This window comes from Molothrus aeneus, chromosome 1, assembly GCF_037042795.1.
Source record: "Molothrus aeneus isolate 106 chromosome 1, BPBGC_Maene_1.0, whole genome shotgun sequence".
Lineage (NCBI taxonomy): Eukaryota > Metazoa > Chordata > Aves > Passeriformes > Icteridae > Molothrus > Molothrus aeneus.
Window position 1 is genome coordinate 551,067 of NC_089646.1, and position 21,154 is coordinate 572,220.

At 57.0% G+C, this 21,154-nt stretch overlaps 2 protein-coding genes across 5 annotated transcripts in view; both read right to left on the reverse strand.

The window, feature by feature from the left end:
- Positions 1–2,808, reverse strand: part of SCAP (SREBF chaperone) — a 60,461-nt gene extending 57,653 nt beyond the window's left edge. The window contains exon 1 of one of the 2 annotated variants that reach the window (XM_066549816.1): positions 2,662–2,808. The gene's annotated coding sequence lies outside the window, so the exon portion shown is untranslated. Of the gene's footprint in view, positions 1–2,634 lie in introns of both variants that reach the window. The other variant, XM_066549805.1, reaches the window with a different exon arrangement.
- A 1,561-nt stretch (positions 2,809–4,369) lies between these two features.
- ELP6 (elongator acetyltransferase complex subunit 6) lies at positions 4,370–20,364 on the reverse strand. 3 transcript variants are annotated; one of them, XM_066550206.1, is made up of 9 exons: positions 20,275–20,364; positions 16,497–16,596; positions 15,246–15,321; positions 13,001–13,004; positions 9,707–9,718; positions 9,099–9,247; positions 8,139–8,331; positions 6,527–6,673; positions 4,370–6,021 (listed from the first exon to the last, which is right to left on the reverse strand). In XM_066550206.1, the coding sequence occupies exons 1-9, from the start codon at positions 20,326–20,328 to the stop codon at positions 5,896–5,898; spliced, it is 861 nt and encodes a 286-aa protein (XP_066406303.1). In that variant the 5' UTR covers positions 20,329–20,364; the 3' UTR covers positions 4,370–5,895. The 3 variants fall into 3 exon arrangements, with proteins under 3 accessions (XP_066406303.1, XP_066406297.1, XP_066406290.1); XM_066550200.1 differs by lacking the exons at positions 9,707–9,718; positions 13,001–13,004 and having other exon boundaries at positions 9,099–9,226; positions 15,246–15,316; positions 16,518–16,596; XM_066550193.1 differs by lacking the exons at positions 9,707–9,718; positions 13,001–13,004 and having other exon boundaries at positions 8,055–8,331; positions 9,099–9,226; positions 15,246–15,316; positions 16,518–16,596.
- Between the last annotated feature and the right edge of the window lie 790 nt (positions 20,365–21,154).

Genomic DNA, 21,154 nt, shown 5'->3' on the forward strand with positions numbered 1-21,154 from the left:
CGATAAAAAGCAAAAATGTAGACATAACCCTGAGCTTGCATTGTGCTGCATGGTTCCCTCAGAAATAACCCCCAAAGCTCTGCTCAGGACAGCTCCCATGGCTCAGGAGTCTGCACTCCCAGATCTTGGGGGTTGCAAGGAGGGACACAGCAGCTGTAAGGTGATGCACCTGCCTGGGATTGGCTTTCCACAGGTTCTGGGTCACAGCAGGGCAGGGCTGAGCACACCAAGTGCCAGGGCTGCCAGCCCCAAGCAGGGACACTGGGCACCCCCAGCAGCACACACAACCAAACATTTTCCTTTCTAATCACCAGCAGCTAGGAAGCCAGGCCCAGGAAATCACTGCACTCTTTCTTCCAGAGGGAGAAACTATCCCAAAACTCCTCTGTGAGGCAGCAAGCCCCGAAGTCTGACTCAAACATTGTCCTTTGTAAACAAACCAACTATTATTCCTTCACCACAATGCTCCATACAAGATTAATTCAGATTTAAGAACTGCAATCCTGCTCCCCTCTCCACTGCCCACTATGCTCTCACTCCAGCTGAATTCACTCTTTTCCTGAAAGGAGAACTTTACTTTTTCCCAGTTATGCCAAAAGGCCAAGACTGTTCTGAGTCTTTGGAGCTGGGTCTTCACCTGAGGACATGAATTAAGATTCCCTCCGAGACAGGCACCCTCAGTTCCCTGTTGCTCCCTGCCCTGGTATCTCGGATGTGAGCAGTAACACTCCCAGACCTGGCAATAGCAGCTGCACCACCACAGAACTGCTCAGTTCCTTCAGCCTTTCTTCCTCACCCTTTAATGCTCTGCACCAGGGGGAGAAGGGGATTCAGAGGAATTATAATCACAGATATCAGAGCCAAGGAAAGCTGCTTCCACCTCTCCCTCCAGTCCCAGGAGCCCCGTGTGCCAGCAATCCCTCCGTGCTGCCCGGCACAGGGACTGTGCCCCCTGTCCCCCAGAGCCCCTGGAGTCTCCTGGGGAAGGGGAGGAAGAGGAAGGTGCCTGCAGCTGCCTGGCCTGGAAAGGATTCCCAGGAGCTGCTGCTCCTCACCGACTACATTCCACTGCAGGCAGGTAATGCTATTTTTGTTCCTCGAGCTGTACCTGTTCTACTTTTTAAATTCTCATCAGAGAGGGAAAAAAAAGGAGTTTTTGGTGCATAATGATCCAAGCTCTGACGCCAGACAGGCCCAGCAACCCCCTGACTGAAAACAGTGTTGAGTAACTCAGGGAGAGCCTGACTAATTCATTCATCATAGGATTCTGACACTTAAAATACTATTTTAATGCACCTGAGACAAACCCTGATTGTTCAGGGCTCTTTTGGGATGTTATATTTAAATCCTGATTGGAAAAATAAGCCATGCCAAGTTGTACCTGGAAACACAGAGCTGTGCCACAGGCTCAGGGAACATCCCGGGGTGTTTTCCTCTCTTCCCAATCCCAGCTAATCTCCTTTCTGCATTACACAACAGCTCATGTAATCCCAAATTTACCACCCTAGTCCTCCCCTCACAGCTCTGCTTTCACAGAGAGGGAACTCACGCCTCATCTCTGCCCCTTGAATGAAAAGAAACTTGGTTTGCCTTTCAACAACCCGGAAAAACACGTGGATGCTGCATTCAGGAAATTCTGGCACTGAGGCCAAAATCGTTCTGGAGTCCTTTCCTCGGGATTCTCCCCAGCACAGCCCCACAACTGCCTCAGCATTCCAAAAGCCCCTCAGTAGTTAGATCACACATAATGTAAAGATGTTCATTCTGACTCACACGAGGAAGTCGACTCCTAAATTTTGAGCAAACCCCAAAGTTCAGAGATTTGTGGTTCAGTTCAGTTCATGATTCAGGGGGCGAGATAACTGAGTGAGCACAGAGCCAGGTCCCCAGAGACCCAGGGCAGCAAAGCCCTCTGGTTCCAGAGGGCTCAGTCACCTGTACAAACCCATAGAGTATTTAATTCCCAGTCCCACCATTCCCTTTACATGTTCCATCACTGCAATCCTTTCCCTCAAGCCCAGAGCAGCAAACCCAAACCCGCGTGGTTCCGGAGGGCTCAGTGACCTGTACAAACCCACGGAGTGTTTCACTCCAGTCCCACTGCTCCCTTTACATGTTCCATCCCTGTAATCCTTCCCCTAAAACCCTCTCCTGGTCCTGCAGCAGAGGCGATCAAGCTCTTCTCTCCTCTCTCCCTGTTCGCTCGGCACCTTGGTTGCCCCAACCCTTCCTCCATCTCTGCCCATTCGCGAATATTGCCCAGATTCCCGGGCAGGTGACGGTGATCACCCCGCGGGATGGGCAGGGCAGGGCAGGGCAGGGTCGGGCAGCACCGAGCGCAGTCCCCGAGAGCCCCGGCACAGAATCCTCATGGCACCGACAAGCCCCGGAATAAAACACTCCGCGTTCCCCCCGTTCCCTTCCCGAATATCCCACTCCGCCTTCCCATCCCGCGCTCCTCACAGATCCTGCCCCGGTAAAAGCGGGGATGCGGGCCGGAGGGGAGGCCGGGGGTGCGGGGGAAGGAGCGCGGCCCCGGGCCCCCGCCAGGGGAGCCCGAGGCAGGGCACGGGTGGTGAGGGGGTATCCCCACGGCCGATCGCGCAGCCCCCGCCCGCACCGGGCCCTTCTCACCTCACCGGGAAGCGGCTCCTTCCTCACCTCCGCCCTTTGACCTCCCAGCAGCCGCGGCTCTCGTGCTTCGTGGGTGGGGGGTTTTTCCGGATTTTTTTTTTTTAGCGCAGGATGTTGTGGGCTCTATTAGCTGCAAACCCGCGTTAATCCCGAGCCTTTCCGCCCGTTCCCGGCCCGGCTTCTCCCACCCCCTCCCGCCCTCCCCCCGCTGCCGCCGCCGGGCCCCGACCGCGCGCGCGCAGCGCCGCACGCCGGCCACACCCCCCGCCGTCGGCGTGGCCACGCCCACGTTCACCCGACCACGCCCTCAAGGGAGCCGTGAGCCCCCAATATGGGCTTTATTTGCATGGCCACGCCCACACTGCGCGAGACGCGTCTTTATTTACATGGCCACGCCCCTGGCCCCATCCCCGCTTTCACTGGCCACGCCCCCTGTCCCTCCGGCCGCGCCCCCGGAAGCGGCGCGAGCACGTGGAGCGGGGAGCGGGCGGCTGCGGCAGCAACGGGACCGAGACCGGGCCCGGGCCCTGCAGCGGCCGGCGCCGTGCGAGCACATCCGGGCATCGGCCGCGCTGGGCTTCAGGGCAGAGCGGAGCCGGCCTGTGCAGCCGGGCGTGGCGGGAATGTGCGGGTCAGGCGCTGCGGGTCCCGAGTATCCCCAGAGGGACAGGAGGAGCTCATGGCGGGGATTGGGCACGAGGAGCCCCGGAGCATCCCGGGACAGAGCACCTCGGGAGGGAGCGCCTTGCAGCGGGAGCCCTGGCTCGGTGCAGGGGACAGAGGGGACTCTGGTTCCCGGGAACAGAAGCGGGCCAGGCACTGGGCACACGCTACGGGAAGGGGCAAGCGGTGCCCAAAGGCCAAGGGATCTTTCCTTCGCCCCCAGCCGTGCCCCTGCTCTCCTGCCAGCACCGTGCTGGCATGCTGCAAAACACATGCCCTGCTCCTTCATCTCCAGGAGCTGAGCACCCCCGGAACAGCCCTTCCAGGGCCCTTCTTGCTGCTGCAGACTCTGACACTTACCAGTCCCTGCTGCCTGCGGATTTCCCAATATAACACATCCCCTATATAACACATCCCCTTCTCCCAGGGACCTGCACCCCTGACCACCAGCCTCAGCCTTGGTGGGACCTCCCCTGCTCGCAGCTCCCTCCGAGGCCAAGGGAACAGGAGAGCTGAGCCCTCAGGGCAAGTCCCAGAGCAAGTTCTGAGCCCAAGGGAAGGGAGAGCTGAGCCCTCAGGCCAAGTCCCACCCAAGTTCCAGCGCTGCCCAAGCTCTGGCTGGCACACACACAGCCCTGAGTGCATGGCAGGGCCCTGAGCACGCAGCTGGTGGCTGACCCCAGGCAAGGCCAGCCTGTCCTGCCACCGATGGCACCATTCCTGCCATCCACTCTCGGGCTGCCCTCCCGCAGCGTCAGCTCCAGAGCGAGGCCTTGGTTGGAGCACGGCCATGCCGGTGGCCTTGGGCAGCACAGCTGTCCCCTCGTGTCCTGGTGGCCAAGGCCACTGCTGGACACTGGGCAGGGCTGTGACTCAGTAACCCCCACAGGCCTCATGGCCCCGTCCAAGCTCACACCACTGCACTGTGCAGGCAGAGAGGCTCTTTCCAAAGGGCTTGGATCCGAGGGAACGTGCCCTGCATGGGGTCATGGGGGTCAGGCCCAGGCTCCTCAGCACATTTCTGGGATACAGGCACTGGTTATGGCAGAAAGAACCAGGCAGAAGGCAGCAGTGATGTCACACAGTGACAATGTCACACAGTGACAATGTCACACAGCAGTGATGTCACACAGTGACCCAGCCAGTTACAAGAGAGAGGCAGAGCCTGGGAGCCAGAATTTGGGATCTCTCTAAGGATAATCCCACAGACATTACTCCAATTATTCACCATTCCGTGCCCGTCACAGATGCACTTTAGGCTGCTGCAGTGCCAGCAGCTACTGGTCCTCTCCTCCTCCCTCTGCATATTGTGACAGGGCAGTGACCCTGGGCACTGCCAGCACACTGGGACAGCAGCAGTGGCACTGGGCACTGCCACTTCCACAGCCGAGCACAGAGAGACCCAGGGGACACCAGGGACCAGTGATCCTCTAGCACACACATGGCCTGACTCCCCTCCCTCCTTGTGGCTTTGCCACAATCCCTGGAGCCTGCCTGGCTTCCCTGGGTGCCACTGATCAGCAGCCACAACCCTGAGCTTGCCAGGGCTCCCAGAACTCTTAGGCAAAGGGCACAAATCAGCATGGGATGGGCCACTGAGTCTACGTGGAAAATCAGGAATGTGTCCCACTGCCAGAGCTGCTGTCCCAGCTCTGGAGCTGCAAGGACCTGTCAGATTGCTCTGGACTCTCACAAGTGTGTGGGACGTTTTTATCTCCCAGGATAAATGGGATATCCCAGCAGGAGCAGCTACCAGGAGACCTCCAGGCCTGAGCTCTGTGGCCAGGAGAAGGCTCTGTCCTCACCCAGGCTTGGGAGATGCCCATTCCTGTTCCCTGCCAAGGAGCAGGTGGGGAGCAGTTCCCACCCACAGATCCACGGTTACTTAATCACTGTACCCTTATCTCACTGAAATTACAGATTATTAATAAAAAAACCTGCTTCAGCACAGGCAGGTTGTGTAACTGCTAGTCAGGGTTTGGGATGAGGAAGCAGTGGCTGACACAGGCTCGCAGAGGGGTTTATCCAAGCACAAAGCCCAGGCTGAGCTTGGGAAGCCACAGGGTTTGATAAAGCGTGGCAGTGCCAGCTCTCAGCACAGCCAGGGGAGGGCTGCACACGGAGCTGGGATTTACCAAGTGCAGGGCAGCTGGCAGATGGCCAAACCTCTGCCAGCCAGAGCTGGGAGCGAGGGGAGGATTGCACCAGGCCCCGGGACCATCCCTGCTCCACCCGCTGTGTGTCATCCCCTCCCGTGCCAGCTCCAGCTCCCTCCGTGCAGTGCCTGGCACCGGAAGAGGTGAGGCCAGGCACACCCAGCCCGCAGGGCACCCCCTGCCTGTATTTACATGCTCCAAGGGCCATTCTGGGCCATTCTTGCAAGTTCTTGCTCCCTTTCTTGGCCTGAGTGTGTTGGGAACGGGGTGGGAGGACAAAGGGATGCAGCAGGCCCCAGGCAGGCTGATCCCACGTTGGCACCACTTGCAGGTGTGTCTGAGCTTCCCTCGTGGGTCAGCTCACTGTGCTGCTCCTGAGAGGTGCTGGTGGTGCTTTTGCAGAGGCAGGGACTGACACTGCAGGCTCTGCACTGTCACAGTGTCACAGGACTGCAGCTGACAGCCCCCGTGCAAAGAACGTGACGTTCCTGTCCTGGATCTTGTACTGGTAGGTCTGGACCAGGTCCTGCTCCGCCTGCCGCAAGGACAATCTCTTGATGATCTTGATCTGCAAAGAGAAGGGAACAGGAACATTGTCCCTTTGCTGCCCAGAGCAGCCTTGCCCCCATGCCTCTGCCTGGCCTGCAGGGAAGGGGGGTCACTGACAATCCATCAGCAGCTGCCTGTCCCTGTGCCCTGTCCCTGTGCCTGATGAGGGATCACACAAGTGTCAGCACCCTCCCAGCCCTGCAGAGATCACCACAGGCCAGGCTCGGATCCACCACTGGGGGAAACTTCCCAGGAAAGTTTTCCCTCACCCCGGGCTGGGAGAAGCCTGCACTGCAGCTGCTGTACAAACCCTGGAAAGCTTCTGGAGGGGGGGAGTCCCAGGTGGCAGGATGTCCCTGAATATCCCTGCAGAAGCAGTGACAGCTGGGTGCTCCACCACATCCTGGTGCCCATGGGATTACCCTTAACCACACTGCAGCCTGGGCTGTCTCCCACAACCCCGGGGCCTGCAGTGCTGCAGGTGACAGGGACACGTGCCAGCTGTCCATGCTGCTGTGCCTCACCTGCCCGTGAACATCCTTGCAGAAGCCGGTGGCCAGCCCCTCTGCCCACAGGATGAGGTCGCTGTGATGGCACAGGGAGTTCACAACCAGTTCATTCTCCTCATCCTCTGAATCCTCGTTGCTGTGAACCAGCACCACCACGTTCCCCTGCAACGGGAACAGCAGGCAGGGATGAGCCCCTGGCTGGGCCCAATCCTTTAGGGGAAGGATGGGGAGGGTGGCAGCAGGAGCTTTCACAAACATCCCATCTAAGCTCCAGCTTGCTCTGAATTCCACTGGGAAAAGAACCAGCAGCTGCTAATGGAGAGGGTGGACATGGCCCAGCCAGAATCCCCCCATCCCCTGGCTGATCCCCAGTGTGGGCAGCAGTGGAGGGGGGATTCTGCCCCTATGCCCCACCCAGGGGAGACCCCCCTGCAGAGCTGCCTCCAGCTCTGGGCCCAACCCAGAGGTGTCCCTGCACACAGCACACATGATCTTTATGGTCCCTTCCAACACAGGCCATTCTGTGACATACAAACACTGAGGAGCTCGCTGTACGCTGTGTACACACACACATATGTAACATGCAATCTAAAAATACCTCCAGCCTTTGAGAGGAGACAGTGGCTGAACCAGTCTGTCAGGCTGGGCAGATGGCACTGACTGAATTCAGAGCAGGTAAATAAAGAGGTGGCCAAAGGGCTGCAGCAATGCTCACACCCTCACAGCTCTGACAGGGAGCAAACACCTCCCCAGCACACCGACTCTATTAACAGCCACCCCAAGAGACTCTGCCTCAGCCCATGCAAGTCACCAGTGACTTAAAATAACACGAATTCTCAATCAATTAAAATGTACTTTAAGGCTTCAAAACACCTCAGACAGAAATAGCAAAGCGTTAGCGTGGTTGATATCTTTTTTAGCTCTTTGGAGGTAAATACTCCCTGCCAGCAGATCATGCCTGTCAGCACATACAGCCCAACACCCCGTACTGTGTTAAGTGCAGGGTGACAGCACCCAGCACCATTGGCTCATTCCTCACTCCTGCAGGGAAGTGCCCAGGGAGGGGATGCTGCCTGTGATGGCAGAGCTTGGATGTCACTGTGAGCACTCCTGGCTGTGGTGCTCCCAGGAGTCCCCACATCGCTGGGAGATCTCTGTAGATCATCACCCCACCTCGGGGAGCAGCCACACTGGAGGGTGGTGGGAGTAGGGGCTAGTGTGCCCCCAAAGGGACCCCTCATTTCTGTCCCCTGTGAGACTCACCAGCCCCTCACATGACCCATTTCCACCCCTGCCCTCCCACACAGGGGTGTGAGTCAGGATCTTTGGAGAGCCAGGAGCTCCAAAACCCAACATTTTACATCTCAAATCCCTGTTCATACATCAGAGACACACAGAACCCTTCTCTGGGCAGCATCTCCCAGGAATCCAGCTGAACAGGAGCCTGCACAGGTACCCAGGGACCCACACAATTCCCAAGAGTGGCCCCAGAGCAATGATGCAATGATCTGAACTCCCTGGACAGCCACAGGCTTTCAGAAACCTCAGCATGGTCCGATGGAAGGAGCAGACGGAGCCAGGCTTTGCTCTGGAGGCTGAGCACAGGCAGAGCCCAGGGCAGCAGTACCTTCAGCTGGCAGCACACACACACACGGCAGTAGTGGATGAAGTCCAGCACGGCCACCGGCGCAGCCCCCAGGCTCAGCAGGACACTCAGGTCATCCACCAGCAGCACGGGGCCCTTCCAGGAATGGCCGGCGGTGGCGCTCAGGGACACCCGCACAAAGTCAAACAGGGCTCGCAGGTCACAGCTGCTCCCGCTGCAAGACACGAGGGACGTGTCAGGGCTTGGCACCGCCCGTCCCCCTCCTCACCCACTGACCCACGGTGGGGATCACCAGCCTGTCCCCTCCTGCTGTGACAGCCACCTCCTCACTCGCTGCCCTTCAGCCCCTGTCCTTCACACCTGCGTGTGGTGGAACCCTCCTGCCCTGCTCCGGGGGCCGTGGAACGGTTTGGGTGGGAAGGAAACGCAAAGCCCATCCAGTGCCACCTCTCTGCCATGGCACAGACACCTTCCACTCTCCAGGCTGCTCCAAGCCCAGTCCAGCATGGCCTGGGACACTGACAGGGAAGTGTCTGGCCTCTGCTGAGCTTCCCAGGGAACAGGGAGAAAATGGCATGGGAGTAAACCCAAAAGCCAGCATGGATAAAGCAGCACTGCTCTCTTGGATAAGAATAAAACTCAAAGTAATGAGAGAAGGGAATAAAACCACTTGGCTGGGGTTTCATTCCACACAAACCTGTGGAGTGCTGAAATAAATGTTTTTCTAGACCTGTGACATGCTTGGCAATGAGGTTGGGAGTGCAAGTTCCCCTAAAATCTGGAAAGGGACACAGGATCCCCCCCAAAGCAGCAGCGAGGGAGAGGCCAGAACACTTGCTGGTGTTTCCCTTCCCTTGGTGTCCAGCTGAGTCCTTGGGCCTTGGAGGAGAGCACAAAGGGCAGCAGGAGGCAGCCCTGGACCTTGGGTGGTGCCCTTGGTGGCAGCAGATGTGAGGGGGAACACTCCATGCTCAGGCTCACCTCAGAAACTGCAGAGGACTGGGCTGTCCTGGCTGCTCCTCCTCCCCAAACAGGAGGTCAAGGCAGGACTTGAGACCCTCCAGGAAGACAAGCTGTCCCTGCTCCTTGGCAGCTGCCAGACTGACTCCCTGGAGAGAGGAAAACATTGGCTTTCAGAGTGAACACTTATGGAAAATGGTGCACACAGAACCACATGGGTCGACAGCCAAATTTTCATTCTTGTTTGAATCAAATCTTATCTAAATGTGCTGATAAAGTCAGTGCTTCAGGGATGAAATGGGCATTTCTGTTACAGTCACTGGTGGCATGTTCACTCTTCCGTACTTTGGCAGGAGATAACAAAAGCACATTTGTGATTGTGATTTGGGGGCTCAAACCTCCTGGAATTCCTTCTGGGAAGCCAGCTTGGTGTGCAGAGGCAGGGAGAGAACGGGCCAGGCTTCTCCAAGGGCCTGCTGTGAGCAATCCCTTCACCTCCCTCCCTGGTAGGTGAAAGCTTTTGTTTGTCACTATCTCCAGATCTGTGGCAATGAGGGCTCCGGGCACACCCACGCAGCTGAGCCTGGCACGGCCTGGATCCAGAGAGGCCGTGGGCTTGGCATCCCCACATTGCACAACACCTGGAGAGAGCAGCCAGGGCTCCCACAGCCAGGAATCCCACGGGAAGCAGCCCTGACTCCACCAGGAGGAGGAGGAGGACCATGACAAATGCCTGGGGCTGCAGCTCAGACTCAAACTCAGCTGGCTCACAGCCCTGCCTGCTGGTGAGGCCAATGGAGAGCCACGTGCTGGGAACAGCCAGCTCCAACGGAGACATCCACAGCTGCAGCACACATGGACAAGGCTCAGCTGGAGATCACACAATTCTACACAGGTTTGGGTTGGAGGGATGTTTAAAGGTCATCCAGTTCCATCCCTCTGCAGGGACATCTTCCACTGGATTAGGTTGCTCCAAGGCCTGTCAAGGGCAGAAGGAGCTGGGGGGCTCAGCCTGGACAAGAGGAGGCTCTGAGGGGATCTTCTCACTCTCCACAGTTTATCCCCAAAAAGGGTGGCCAGGCATTGGAAGGGGCTGCCCAGGGCAGTGGAGGAGTCACCATCCCTGGGGGGATTTAAAGCCTTGTGGATGTGGCACTTGGGTTAGAGGTGGCCTTGGCAGTGCTGGGGGAAAGGGGGACACAATGATCCCTGAGGGCTTTCCAACCTCAGTGATTCCATGACCATGTGCAGTACAATTATTTCCTGGAGGATTGGACTAGGTGACCTTTTCAGGTGTCTTCCAACCCAAACCATTCCATGATTATCTTCCCAGGCTCAATTTTGCAGCACTATCACTTTGTAACATGGATATTAAGAATAATCTGAGGCCTGACTGAACTCCATCTGCTGGCATCTGCTCCCTGCTTTAAATGGAAGCTGCTTGGACTCCCAACCCCAGGAATCCTGCTGCCTGAGAACTCTTCCTCTATTTTCCTTCTACTCAGCTGGGAAGGAACATATGCCTGAATGCTCACTCCCTCTTCAGAGTCCCCCTATCAAGCAATAGATTTTTTTGGGCACTACCCCTCAGTAACAGCTCCAGAAATAGCAGCATTATTGGGCAATTCTGAGCACACACGATGGAAAACTTCCTAGCCAAGGACAGAAGCACCTTTATGTGGCAGGTGAGGAGCAGGGAACAGCCAGCAAATAAATACTTGCCATGCCATAAGGAAAGGCTGGGCTGCACAGCAGCCTCACATTCCCTCACATACCCCATTCCCTCAGGGATTTCTGCAGTGCATAGGACTGGGAACCTGCTGAAGGGCTGTGAGTAAATTCAGCAACTGATTTTACCTTTGCTTCAGCCATTTCTTCCTGCACACACAAAGTCTCTGTACCTCAGATCTGCAAGAAAAGCGTCCCCCCTTCAGAAGGAAACTCAGTGCTGTGACACCAGAGCCTGCCTGGGTGACAGAGAAGGGCCACAGCAGCCAGGGACAGGGTGCCTGTGTGTCAGACCAAGAATTCAGCCCCCTCAGTGCCATGCCACGGACCCAGCAAGTCCAGCTGCGTTTTCCAGCAGGGGAACAGGTTCCAGGGAACTCACCCACTGCAGTCACCTTCCACAGCAAACCTCTGCCTGTCCCCTGCTGCCAGCCCACCCAGTGTGATCTCTGAAAGCAGCACAGGAAGCATCAGGCAGCTTGGAAAAGTGGGCTAAGTGCTCTAAATGGCCAGTGGCACCTTCCTGAGTGCACAGCCAGGACTGATATCCCCAGAGCAGAGCCACTGCAGTGCCCAGCACCCAGACAGCCTAAAAGCTTTCATTGTGAGCCAGCATCCTGCTCCATTACCCTGGAGCACAGGACATTATCCTGGCATGCTGCCAGCCATCGACCCAGCCCAGGAATGCTCCTGCAGCAGCAGCACTCAGCCCAGGATGCTCCTGACCAGCAGGACCCGGCCCAGGATGCTCCTGCAGCAGCAGCACTCAGCCCAGGATGCTCCTGACCAGCAGCACCCAGCCCAGGATGCTCCTGCAGCAGCACCCAGCCCAGGATGCTCCTGCAGCAGCACCCAGCCCAGGATGCTCCTGACCAGCAGCACCCAGCCCAGGATGCTCCTGCAGCAGCAGCACCCAGCCCAGGATGCTCCTGCAGCAGCAGCACCCAGCCCAGGATGCTCCTGCAGCAGCAGCACCCAGCCCAGGATGCTCCTGCAGCAGCAGCACCCAGCCCAGGATGCTCCTGCAGCAGCAGCACCCAGCCCAGGATGCTCCTGACCAGCAGGACCCGGCCCAGGATGCTCCTGACCAGCAGCACCCAGCCCAGGATGCTCCTGCAGCAGCAGCACCCAGCCCAGGATGCTCCTGCAGCAGCAGCACCCAGCCCAGGATGCTCCTGCAGCAGCAGCACCCAGCCCAGGATGCTCCTGACCAGCAGGACCCGGCCCAGGATGCTCCTGCAGCAGCAGCACCCAGCCCAGGATGCTCCTGACCAGCAGGACCCGGCCCAGGATGCTCCTGCAGCAGCAGCACCCAGCCCAGGATGCTCCTGACCAGCAGCAGGACCCGGCCCAGGATGCTCCTGCAGCAGCAGCACCCGGCCCAGGATGCTCCTGCAGCAGCAGCACCCGGCCCAGGATGCTCCTGACCAGCAGCACCCAGCCCAGGATGCTCCTGCAGCAGCAGCACCCAGCCCAGGATGCTCCTGACCAGCAGGACCCGGCCCAGGATGCTCCTGACCAGCAGCACCCAGCCCAGGATGCTCCTAACCAGCAGCACTCAGCTCTCCTGTCCCTCTGGGCAGCTGTGGAGCGTGCTGCCCCCCGGCTGCCAGCAGTGACAGCCCCTCAGAGCAGAGCTGCTGCTCTCCACTGGCCATTCCATACGGGAAAGGGAAATGTCTGAGGGACAGAAGGAATGGAGAGTGCAAAGCAGGGGGAATGAGCTCATCGGCAAACACAGCTGTGGGACTAAGTGGGGCCATCAGTGATCGGGCCACACCACGCCCTCCAAGCTGTGAGCTCCACGCAGGGGACAGGAGATGGGCATCATCAAATGGGGACAAATCTGGTTTTCCTGTAAAACAAAACAAACTTTGTACAAGTGAGGGTGGGAACACCAGCCTGGCAGGGTGCCCTGCTGCTGTTTGTCCTGATATAGCCCTGCATGTTCTCTGCAAGGTCAGGGCCAATAACATTGACAGTGCCTTAAAATGAAGTGAGGGTCCTCAGGGAAAGAGGACACAGGCACAAAAAAAGCCAGGGAAGTTTTTTCCTGCAAGTAAAGATACATCCCTGCACTTAGCTAACACAGAAGGAAGTGGTTTGGGACTTGTAACACCTGGCACTCTGGGAAAGCAGCAGGTCCCTGGAAGCATCACTTCAGCTGTGTATAAACATTCACTTTATCACCTCACACAACTGCTACAAGTGTCACTGTACAATCCACCCTGACTCCAGGAGCCTCCTCCTGGGGCTGGGACTACCCTGCTCCCAACAGAAACTGGGGCATTGCTCAGTTCTGAAGCTCTTCCAAGTGCAGGCTTTCCTAAGGCCATAATCACAGTCACAGAATCACTGAGGCTGGAGAAGTCCCCTGAATCCATCCAGTCCAGCCATTCCCCCAAGCACTGCCAGGGCCACCACCAACCCACGTGCTCAAGTGCCACATCCACAGGGTTTTAAAATCCCTTCACCAGTGGGGACTCCAGCATGGCCCTGGGCAGCTGGGCCAGGGTCGGATCACCCCTCAAGGGAAGGAATTTTTCCAATATCCAACCTGAACCTCCCCTGGCAACCCTTGAGGTCCCTGCTCCCTGGGAGCAGATTCTGAGCCCCCCTAGCTGTCCCCTCCTGGCAGGAGCTGTGCAGAGCCACAGGGTCCCCCCTGAGCCTCCTTTTCTCCAGGCTGAGCCCCTTCCCCAGCTCTCTCAGCCCCTCCTGGGGCTCCAGACCCTTCCCCATCTCTATTCCCTTCTCTGGACACGCCCTATCCTGTACCTGGGGATCACAAATCTGTCCCCAGGACTGGAGGTGCCTCAGCAGTGCCAGCACAGGGCCTGTGGCCACACCATTACTGCTCTCCAGTAAAGATCTACAGCAGCCAGTTCTTAACCAAATTTAAGAGTGAAACTACCCTGCCGAGAACCACCTTTCCTGAGCCTGGCGTGTTCATCTGTGCAAAGAAGGATTAAAGCAAAGAGAAAATGTGATGGAAACTTGGATATAAATAACCGATGTTGCGACCTCCAGCTCCTCAGAGCCTGGCAGGAATTCACAGCAAGGACCACAGGGGCACCTATGAAGCTGCAAGGCAGGAGTGACTCAGAGCTGAAAGCAGCTCAGCGCTTCTCTGAGCTGTGCTTATCACCTCCTTTGTGGCAGCCACCTTTTGTTCGAGTATCAGACAGCAAATCGCCCCCATTTGCATCGCACGTGTGCTCCAGCTAATCCTCCTGTTCTCGCTCCTCAGCCTCCCAGCCAGGGAGATGTCAGCAGCTGCCATGAGTGTACACCGGGAAATCTCGGCATTAGGAAACACCCTGAACTTGAGGAGCAGGCAGGGATCCCGTATTTGACCGCTGGATTGCCTCCCCACAGCGGCTGCTGCGCCCCATTTCCGGACCCACTCAGCAAGTTCCCCCCAGGATTTCCTCCCCTCTGCACCACAAAGGCCAGGACAGCTCTGTGCTCCTGGGGGGGTTTGTTCAGCAGGGGAATCACACCTGGAGTTACAGCTCCGTGGGGGAACAGCCTGTTTGCTGTGTGTCCCGGGCGCTGATCTCCTTTAAAAGGTAAAATCTGTAAATATTTTTTAGCAGTAAATAAAATCGAGTTGTTTAGCAGCACCATGTTTCCAGTGGAGAATACAGAACCTGGCTCCTCAGCATCTGGGAGTCTTTGTGAGCAGCAGTGCTGCTGGGATTCACAGCAGAACCAGAGGGAGGAGCAGTGCAAGCCCTCATCCCCTCAGCCCCGGAAGGTCACCTGCACTGCCCGCCCACCTGGGGCATTTCACCTTGGAGTGGTGTAAAAGACCTGAGTGAAGCAGTTTGGAGCTCAGACAATATGCTGACACGCAGAATTACCCTGCCTGCTTTGTCTCTGTTTCCTCATTGCAGAGTACACATAATCCTTGTCCAACTCAGCATGGGAAGGAAATCCCCAGGAACTTACCTGTGGCTCCTCACAGAGCTCAGAGGGATGGCTCAGCCCAGAGGCCAAGGAGGCACACAGGTGTCCTTGAGACCCTCCATCCCAACAGGAACCAGAGACAGGGCACAAAGTCACCTCAGGAGCCCCTGTAGGAGTGCAGGGTCCTGGGAACACTGACACCCCAGCATTTTCCTCTCCAGGGGATTAAGGAACCTCCATCCAGCAGTCTGTGCCTGTCTGGGGAGCACTGATCCCCAGCAAACCATTCCAAGCACAAAGCAAGCAGCTGTTCCAGCTCGTGGCAGGGCAGAGCCCGTGGGGCACCTCACAGCTGGGTTTCTGCCCCAAAGTGCTCTTTATCCCCATCCCAGGAGCACCAATCCTGACTGTCCCCATGAAGGCCTGGAAACATTTGCTCACGCACAGTTCCTGCTGCCCATTCCCATTCCTTCCCACCCAAGAGAAACTTCCTGGACCCATAACAATGAACCCATGCCAAGGACTCACCAGCTTCTGTGCCACGATGCTGTAGTGGCTGAAGGACTGGAGCAGGGCCACAAAGCAAACCTTGCAGCCAGCTGGGGAGGGACAAAAGCACGTGTTAGCAGTTCCACTTTGCAGCTGACATTAACAAAGCTCATAAATCACAGCAGCCAGGCCACACGTCTGCCTGGAAGGACCTTGAAGTGATGCAGGTCTAGACAAACCCTCCTTTGCTTTCAGTTTTCAACCTTCTAGAGGATATCTGCATTAGTGAAAATGTGAGTTTAAAAAGAGGGGAAAAGAAGGAAAAAGATGACTTTGAAGAGTGTAAGGCCACTTTTCTGCCTCATGCCAGGCCAGCCTGAGACCTCCTGAGCCTGTTTGATGGTGTGACAGTAAGGAGGCCAAGGGCCAGCTGTGACACTGAACTACTGAAACCACAGACATGCCAAAAATTCCCATTTTGGCTCTCACAGGGCAAGCAACCTTGACTGGAAAAACACAGAACTGGGAATTGTGTCAGACACCTAAATAAAAAGTGATTTTGGAACACAGTTTGGCTATGAACATAAGCATGTTTTTGGACATGGAGCTCAAGCAGAACAAGTCAATGGCCCCAGATGAACCTTGAGATCTCCCAAAGGTTTTGGGCACCAAGAGGACAACACGGGGATGCTGCAAACAGGGAATACAGCACCCAGGTCCTGGGCTGGAGGGGGGCAGGTGACAGCCAGCACACCAACACCCAGGGCACTGCTGTGGGGCAGGACATCAATGCCCAGGGCACTGCTGTGGGGCAGGACATCAGCAGAGCCTGAGGCAGTGCCTGGCAGGTCTCTGAACCATTTACAGCTGGAGGAGTCCCTGAGTCCAATACCTGCTCTGCAGGGGCCAGGAGGTTACTCACAGGGGAAACTGCTCCCACAAAAGTAATTAGACAGCTTGCCAGGCTCTGTTTGTTTCTTGACTCACTCTGAGCTTATCTGTTGTTAATTGGTCCTGATATGTGTAATTATATCATAAAAATGGAAGCAGTGAGAGAATTGCAGTGAACACTTCCCTGTCAGAGCCTGTTTGATTTACAACCATTGCCACAATCATGATGAAACAAGGTGCAGAATTATGGGATGTACCCGAGGATACAGAGGAGTCCCAAGAACAAGTCAGGACTAGGACCCATAAATCCTAACCCCAAACTTTGGGTTTATCTGAGGATAACTCACACTCTGCAGAACTGCTCCCTCATTGAGGGAACCCCTGAGGCGTTCCTGCCTCAGAGAGCTGCTGCTGACCCACCTCTGAGGTAGAAGGAGAGGAAGTGGTGCACCAGGAAGCTGCCATCTGTCCGGGTGTCTCGCAGCAGGGTGAATTTACCCTGGAAAAGCAGCAGCAAAATAGCAGAGTAAGGTGAGGGCACCAAGTGCTCTTGGTAGACAAGATGTTGGCTCAAGCTGCAGGAATTCTGCAGGTGCTACTCAGAGGAAGAAGTGGACAAGCAGAGCTCCAGCTGCCTGTTTACAGAGGGAAGCCAGCACTTCCTCTGGACACAGCCCACGGGGAGGCATCTGAACCACAGCCTCACTAGGGCTGGAAAAGCCCTCTGAGCCCACCAAGTCCAACCATGAACCCAGCTCAACCATTAGCACTGCCAAGCTCACCACTGAACCACGTCCCCACATGTCCCAGCTAAAAACCCTTGTGCTCAGCTGTGAGCCCAGCTGTGAGCCCAGGTCTGTGCCCAGCAGGTGCCACCCCCTCCCCTGAAGGTGCAGCACAGTGCTCCCAGTGCCACCACACGGAGCCTCTGGGGCTGGGCACCACCAGGGGCTTCTGGGCCCTTTCCATCTCCCGGCCTTGTGCCCCTTTCCTCCAATTCACGGGCATCTTCCTTCTCCCAGTGGCAGGGGAACAACAGCCACTCACTCACTGCATTCCCAGCCCATTCTCCCCTGCCACAGCCAGCATTGCCAGTGTGCTCCAAACGCCAGCACCCCTGGAGCTGCTGCTCCTCCTGTGTCAAACAGCCCTCCCTATCCTCCCTTCCGGGTTTATTTCCAACATGCCACCTTCAGGGAAGAAAACCTTATCATCAAAGTTCTGTAGTGCAGCAGAGCTCTCAGCACAAGGTATAAACCCTGTTTTGATCAGGCAGGAAATTAATTCTGTTCATTAGTGCACACTCATTATCAGCCCCAGCCTCATCAAGGTGTTTGTTTCCATTAAAATCTTAGGCAGGATGTTTCTTTAATCAATACAAATCATAGATGAGCTGCTTGGAAACACAAAGAACTTATCAAAGTGGGAGGTTTTTCTACTCCCAGGAACAGAAGAAGCCTTTCAGAGCAACGAGCCATCTCCACACAGGCAATTCCCAAACCATCCACCAGAACAAACTCCCCGGTGCAGAGTGAATGGAACAGCAAACATTGACCCTGACTGCAGGGAATGCAGAGCAGAGGCCAGGGCAGGGAAGTGAGAGCTGCAGTGAGAGAGAGCTCTTTCCCCAAAAAGGGCTATGCCTCAATGGCATAACACACTGCAGTGACAGGGACACCGCCCCAAGATGTGCCCTCCATGGAGGAGAGCTGTGCTCAAAGAGCACAAACCCAGGCGTTCAGGGTTTATCTTGTGCAGCTCCATCCCCTCCTGCTCCCCACCAGAGCCCCGGGAAGAGCAGGCTGAGCACGCCCCACGTGCCCTCCCTGCCAGCACCAGCTGGCCCCCACAGGCTGTGCTGGCGTTTGTCACTCTGAGCACCCAGCACCATCCCAAAGGCAAAGCCTTCCTGTGGCATCCTCCCCATGAGCCCCAGCCCGGTCTGTCCACGCTCTGCCCTCACACACTCAACACCTGCAGGCTCAGGGAGAGGCTGCAGCTGCTCGTCAGGAGCTGCCAGAACGCCTCGGCGGGGCAGCAGCGGGTGTCACAAGCCCAGGTGACACAGCAGGCACAGCCACAGCAGCTCCCTGCACCCAGCAGCCCTGCGGGGACAGCTCCTGTCAGCCCGGGAAGCGGCAGGGCCCGGCTGTGGAGCTGCGGAAATGGGGATGGCAGCGCCGGGAAGGTCCGGCCAGCAGAGGGCTGACACTGTCACACAGGGGGACAGCCGGCCGGGTATCCCAGCACACCGCAGGGACGGCTCTGCACAGGGATCACCGAGGGGGACCTGCACACACACTACTCATCATTTACCACCAGAGTGAAGCACATTTAGTGCCGTGGGTACTGCAGGAGGCCATTCCCCACTCCAGCACTGGGAACACCGCTCGCTGGGCAGGCAGCCACGCTGGTGTGACACCCAGAGAGAGCAGAACCCACAGCCTGTGGTGGGATGGGAACGCCCAGCTCAACCCAAGGGAATTCCTCACACAGACAAAGCCTTGCTCAGCTCCTGCTCTGGCTGCCAAGCCCAAACCCAGGATCTTCAGGCCAAATCTCAGGGTTTTGCTCTGTGGAACTTCCTGCTCACATCAAGGTGAGCTCCTTGCCTCAGAACCAAGCTCGTGGATGCCCTCATTCCCGCTCATCCCACAGCTCCACCACCAAAGTGTCCTCTCCACACCACAGAGCACAAACTCCACCAAGCACTTCTCCCTTAGCGTTTCACGTGCATTAAAAACCCAACAGCAACCCACAGGCACCTCAGGGCTTTGGGACTTTGCACACTCAGACCACCCTTTACTAACACCTCCCCAGGTATGCTCTGAGCCTCAAGGGCACTATCCCAAATTCCCCTCAGTACTGATTCCCCATCAGAGCAGCACTGCCCCACTCCAGCCAGCCTGACAAGGAATGACCTCAGAAGTACCCTGCAGATCAAGGAGAAACCTCTCCTATTCCCATCACAAGCTGGTAGTACAGCAAGGGGGGAAACTGGAGACAAAAGGGGAAACTCACACTTCTAAAATAAATTATCACCTCAAACTTGTTTTTATCATCTAAGCTCATAACTGTCAGGAAAAACATGGAGTAACATGGAGCATATGGATAATTTATTAATAATTACTGATGACACCAAGCTGGTGGTGTGGTCACACGCCAGAGAGAAGGGATGGGACATCCAGAGAGACCTGGAGATGTTGACAGAGCGGGTCCATGGGAACCCCATGAGGTTCAACAAGGCCAAGTACAAGGTGTTGCACCTGGGCCAGGACAACACCCATAATCAGCAAAGGCTGGGGGACAGATGGACAGAAAACAGACCTGGAGCGGCTCCAGGGCTGGAGCCCCTCTGCTCTGGAGCCAGGCTGGGAGAGCTGGGAATGTTCCCTTGGAGAGGAGAAGGCTCCAGGGAGAGCTCAGAGCCCCTGGCAGGGCCTGGAGGGGCTCCAGGAGAGCTGGAGAGGGACTGGGGACAAGGGATGGAGGGACAGGAGCCAGGGAATGGCTCCCAGTGCCAGAGGGCAGGGATGGGTGGGAGATTGGGAATTGGGAATTGTTCCCTGTGAGGGTGGAGAGGCCCTAGAATAGAATCCCCAGAGCAGCTCTGGCTGCCCCTGGATCCCTGAAGCGTCCCAGGCCAGGCTGGACGGGGCTTGGGATGGAGGAAAATGCCCCTACACAGGACGGGAGGTGGGGCTGGATGAGCTTTGAGGCTCCTTCCAGCCCAAACCACTCTGGGATTCCACGACTGACATTTTACCTGCACAGCTCTCACAGACAGCGAGGCTGTTTAGTTCCTGCGTGACTTCATTTACACAAAACCTCCCTGGAAAAGCTACATTAATTAATTAATTAATGACAAGTATCTCTAGAGCAGCTCCCAGTCCGGAGCGGTGCCCGCCAGCGGGTTTAACGCTTAGTTCTGTGTTTATTCCCCGCACGGGAGCACGGACACACCGCGGGAGCAGAGCTCGGCCGCTGCTCAGTGGGAGCCGGAGCCGTGAGGAGCGGCGGAGAGCCGGGAACGGGAGATGGAAGGGCCGAAGGCGGCTCAGCTCTGGCACCGGCCGCAGCCGCCGCCTCCGTCTGCGGAGGCCGTGCCCCTCCCAGCGTGCCCCGCCGCTCCCGGCGGCCCCGGCCCGTCCCTCCCGCCCTCTCAGCGCCCTCTCACCGCGTCCGGGCGCTCCGGGGAGGCCCCGAGCAGCTCGTTCAGCTCCGCGAACATGGCGGGCGCCGCTGAGGGGCCGCGCGCGGCGGGAAACGCCGCAGGCCGCGCATGCGCGGGGCGGGTGGCGCCCCCTGCTGGCGGGGCGGGGCGCGGCCGGAGCCGCCATTGCCGCCCCCCAGGGACCCGCGTGCGCAGCAATTAACGGGGCTGGATCGGCAATTAATTAACGGGACTGGATCGGCAATTAGCGGGGCTGGATCGGCAATTAACGCGGCTGGATCGGCAATTAACGCGGCTGGATCGGCAATTAACGGGGCTGGGCCCTCGTCCCAACCTCAATTAAAGTGGCTGGATCCTCACCCATGTGGTTAATTAAAGTTCTGAATGGGACATCCCATCATTAATTCGTGGACCTGGATCCTCATCCCATCGTAATTAACGGGGCTAGATGCTCATCCTATCATTAATTCACAAGGCTGGATCCCCATCCCATCGTTAATTCATGGGGCTGGATCCTCATCCCATCATAATTAACGGGGCTAGATGCTCACCCCGTCATTAATTCACAGGGCTGGATCCCTATCCCATCCTTAGTTCATGGAGCTGGATCCTCATCCCGTTGTTCCCAGAGGCACAGCCTGGGGCTGGCTCTCCATCCCACCACAATTAACGAGGATGGATCTCCATCCCATTGTTAGTTCATGGATCCTGTTGTTAGTTTGTGGGGCTGGATCCCCATCCCATTGTTAGTTCATGGATCCTGTTGTTAGTTTGTGTTGTGGCTGGATCCCCATTCCATTGTTAGTTCGTGGGACTGGATCCCCATCCCATTGTTAGTTCATGGGTCCTGTTGTTAGTTTGTGGGGCTGGATCCCCATCCCAT

Excerpts from the sequence above, each read along its gene's own strand:
- ELP6 (XM_066550193.1), bottom strand. The coding sequence starts at position 20,328 with ATGTTCGCGGAGCTGAACGAGCTGCTCGGGGCCTCCCCGGAGCGCCCG. Across the intron at positions 15,317-16,517 it reads CCTCTCCTTCTACCTCAGAG|CTGGCTGCAAGGTTTGCTTT; the intron begins GTGGGTCAGCAG and ends GTCCCTCCCCAG. Across the intron at positions 6,022-6,526 it reads GCAAGGATGTTCACGGGCAG|ATCAAGATCATCAAGAGATT; the intron begins GTGAGGCACAGC and ends TTCTCTTTGCAG.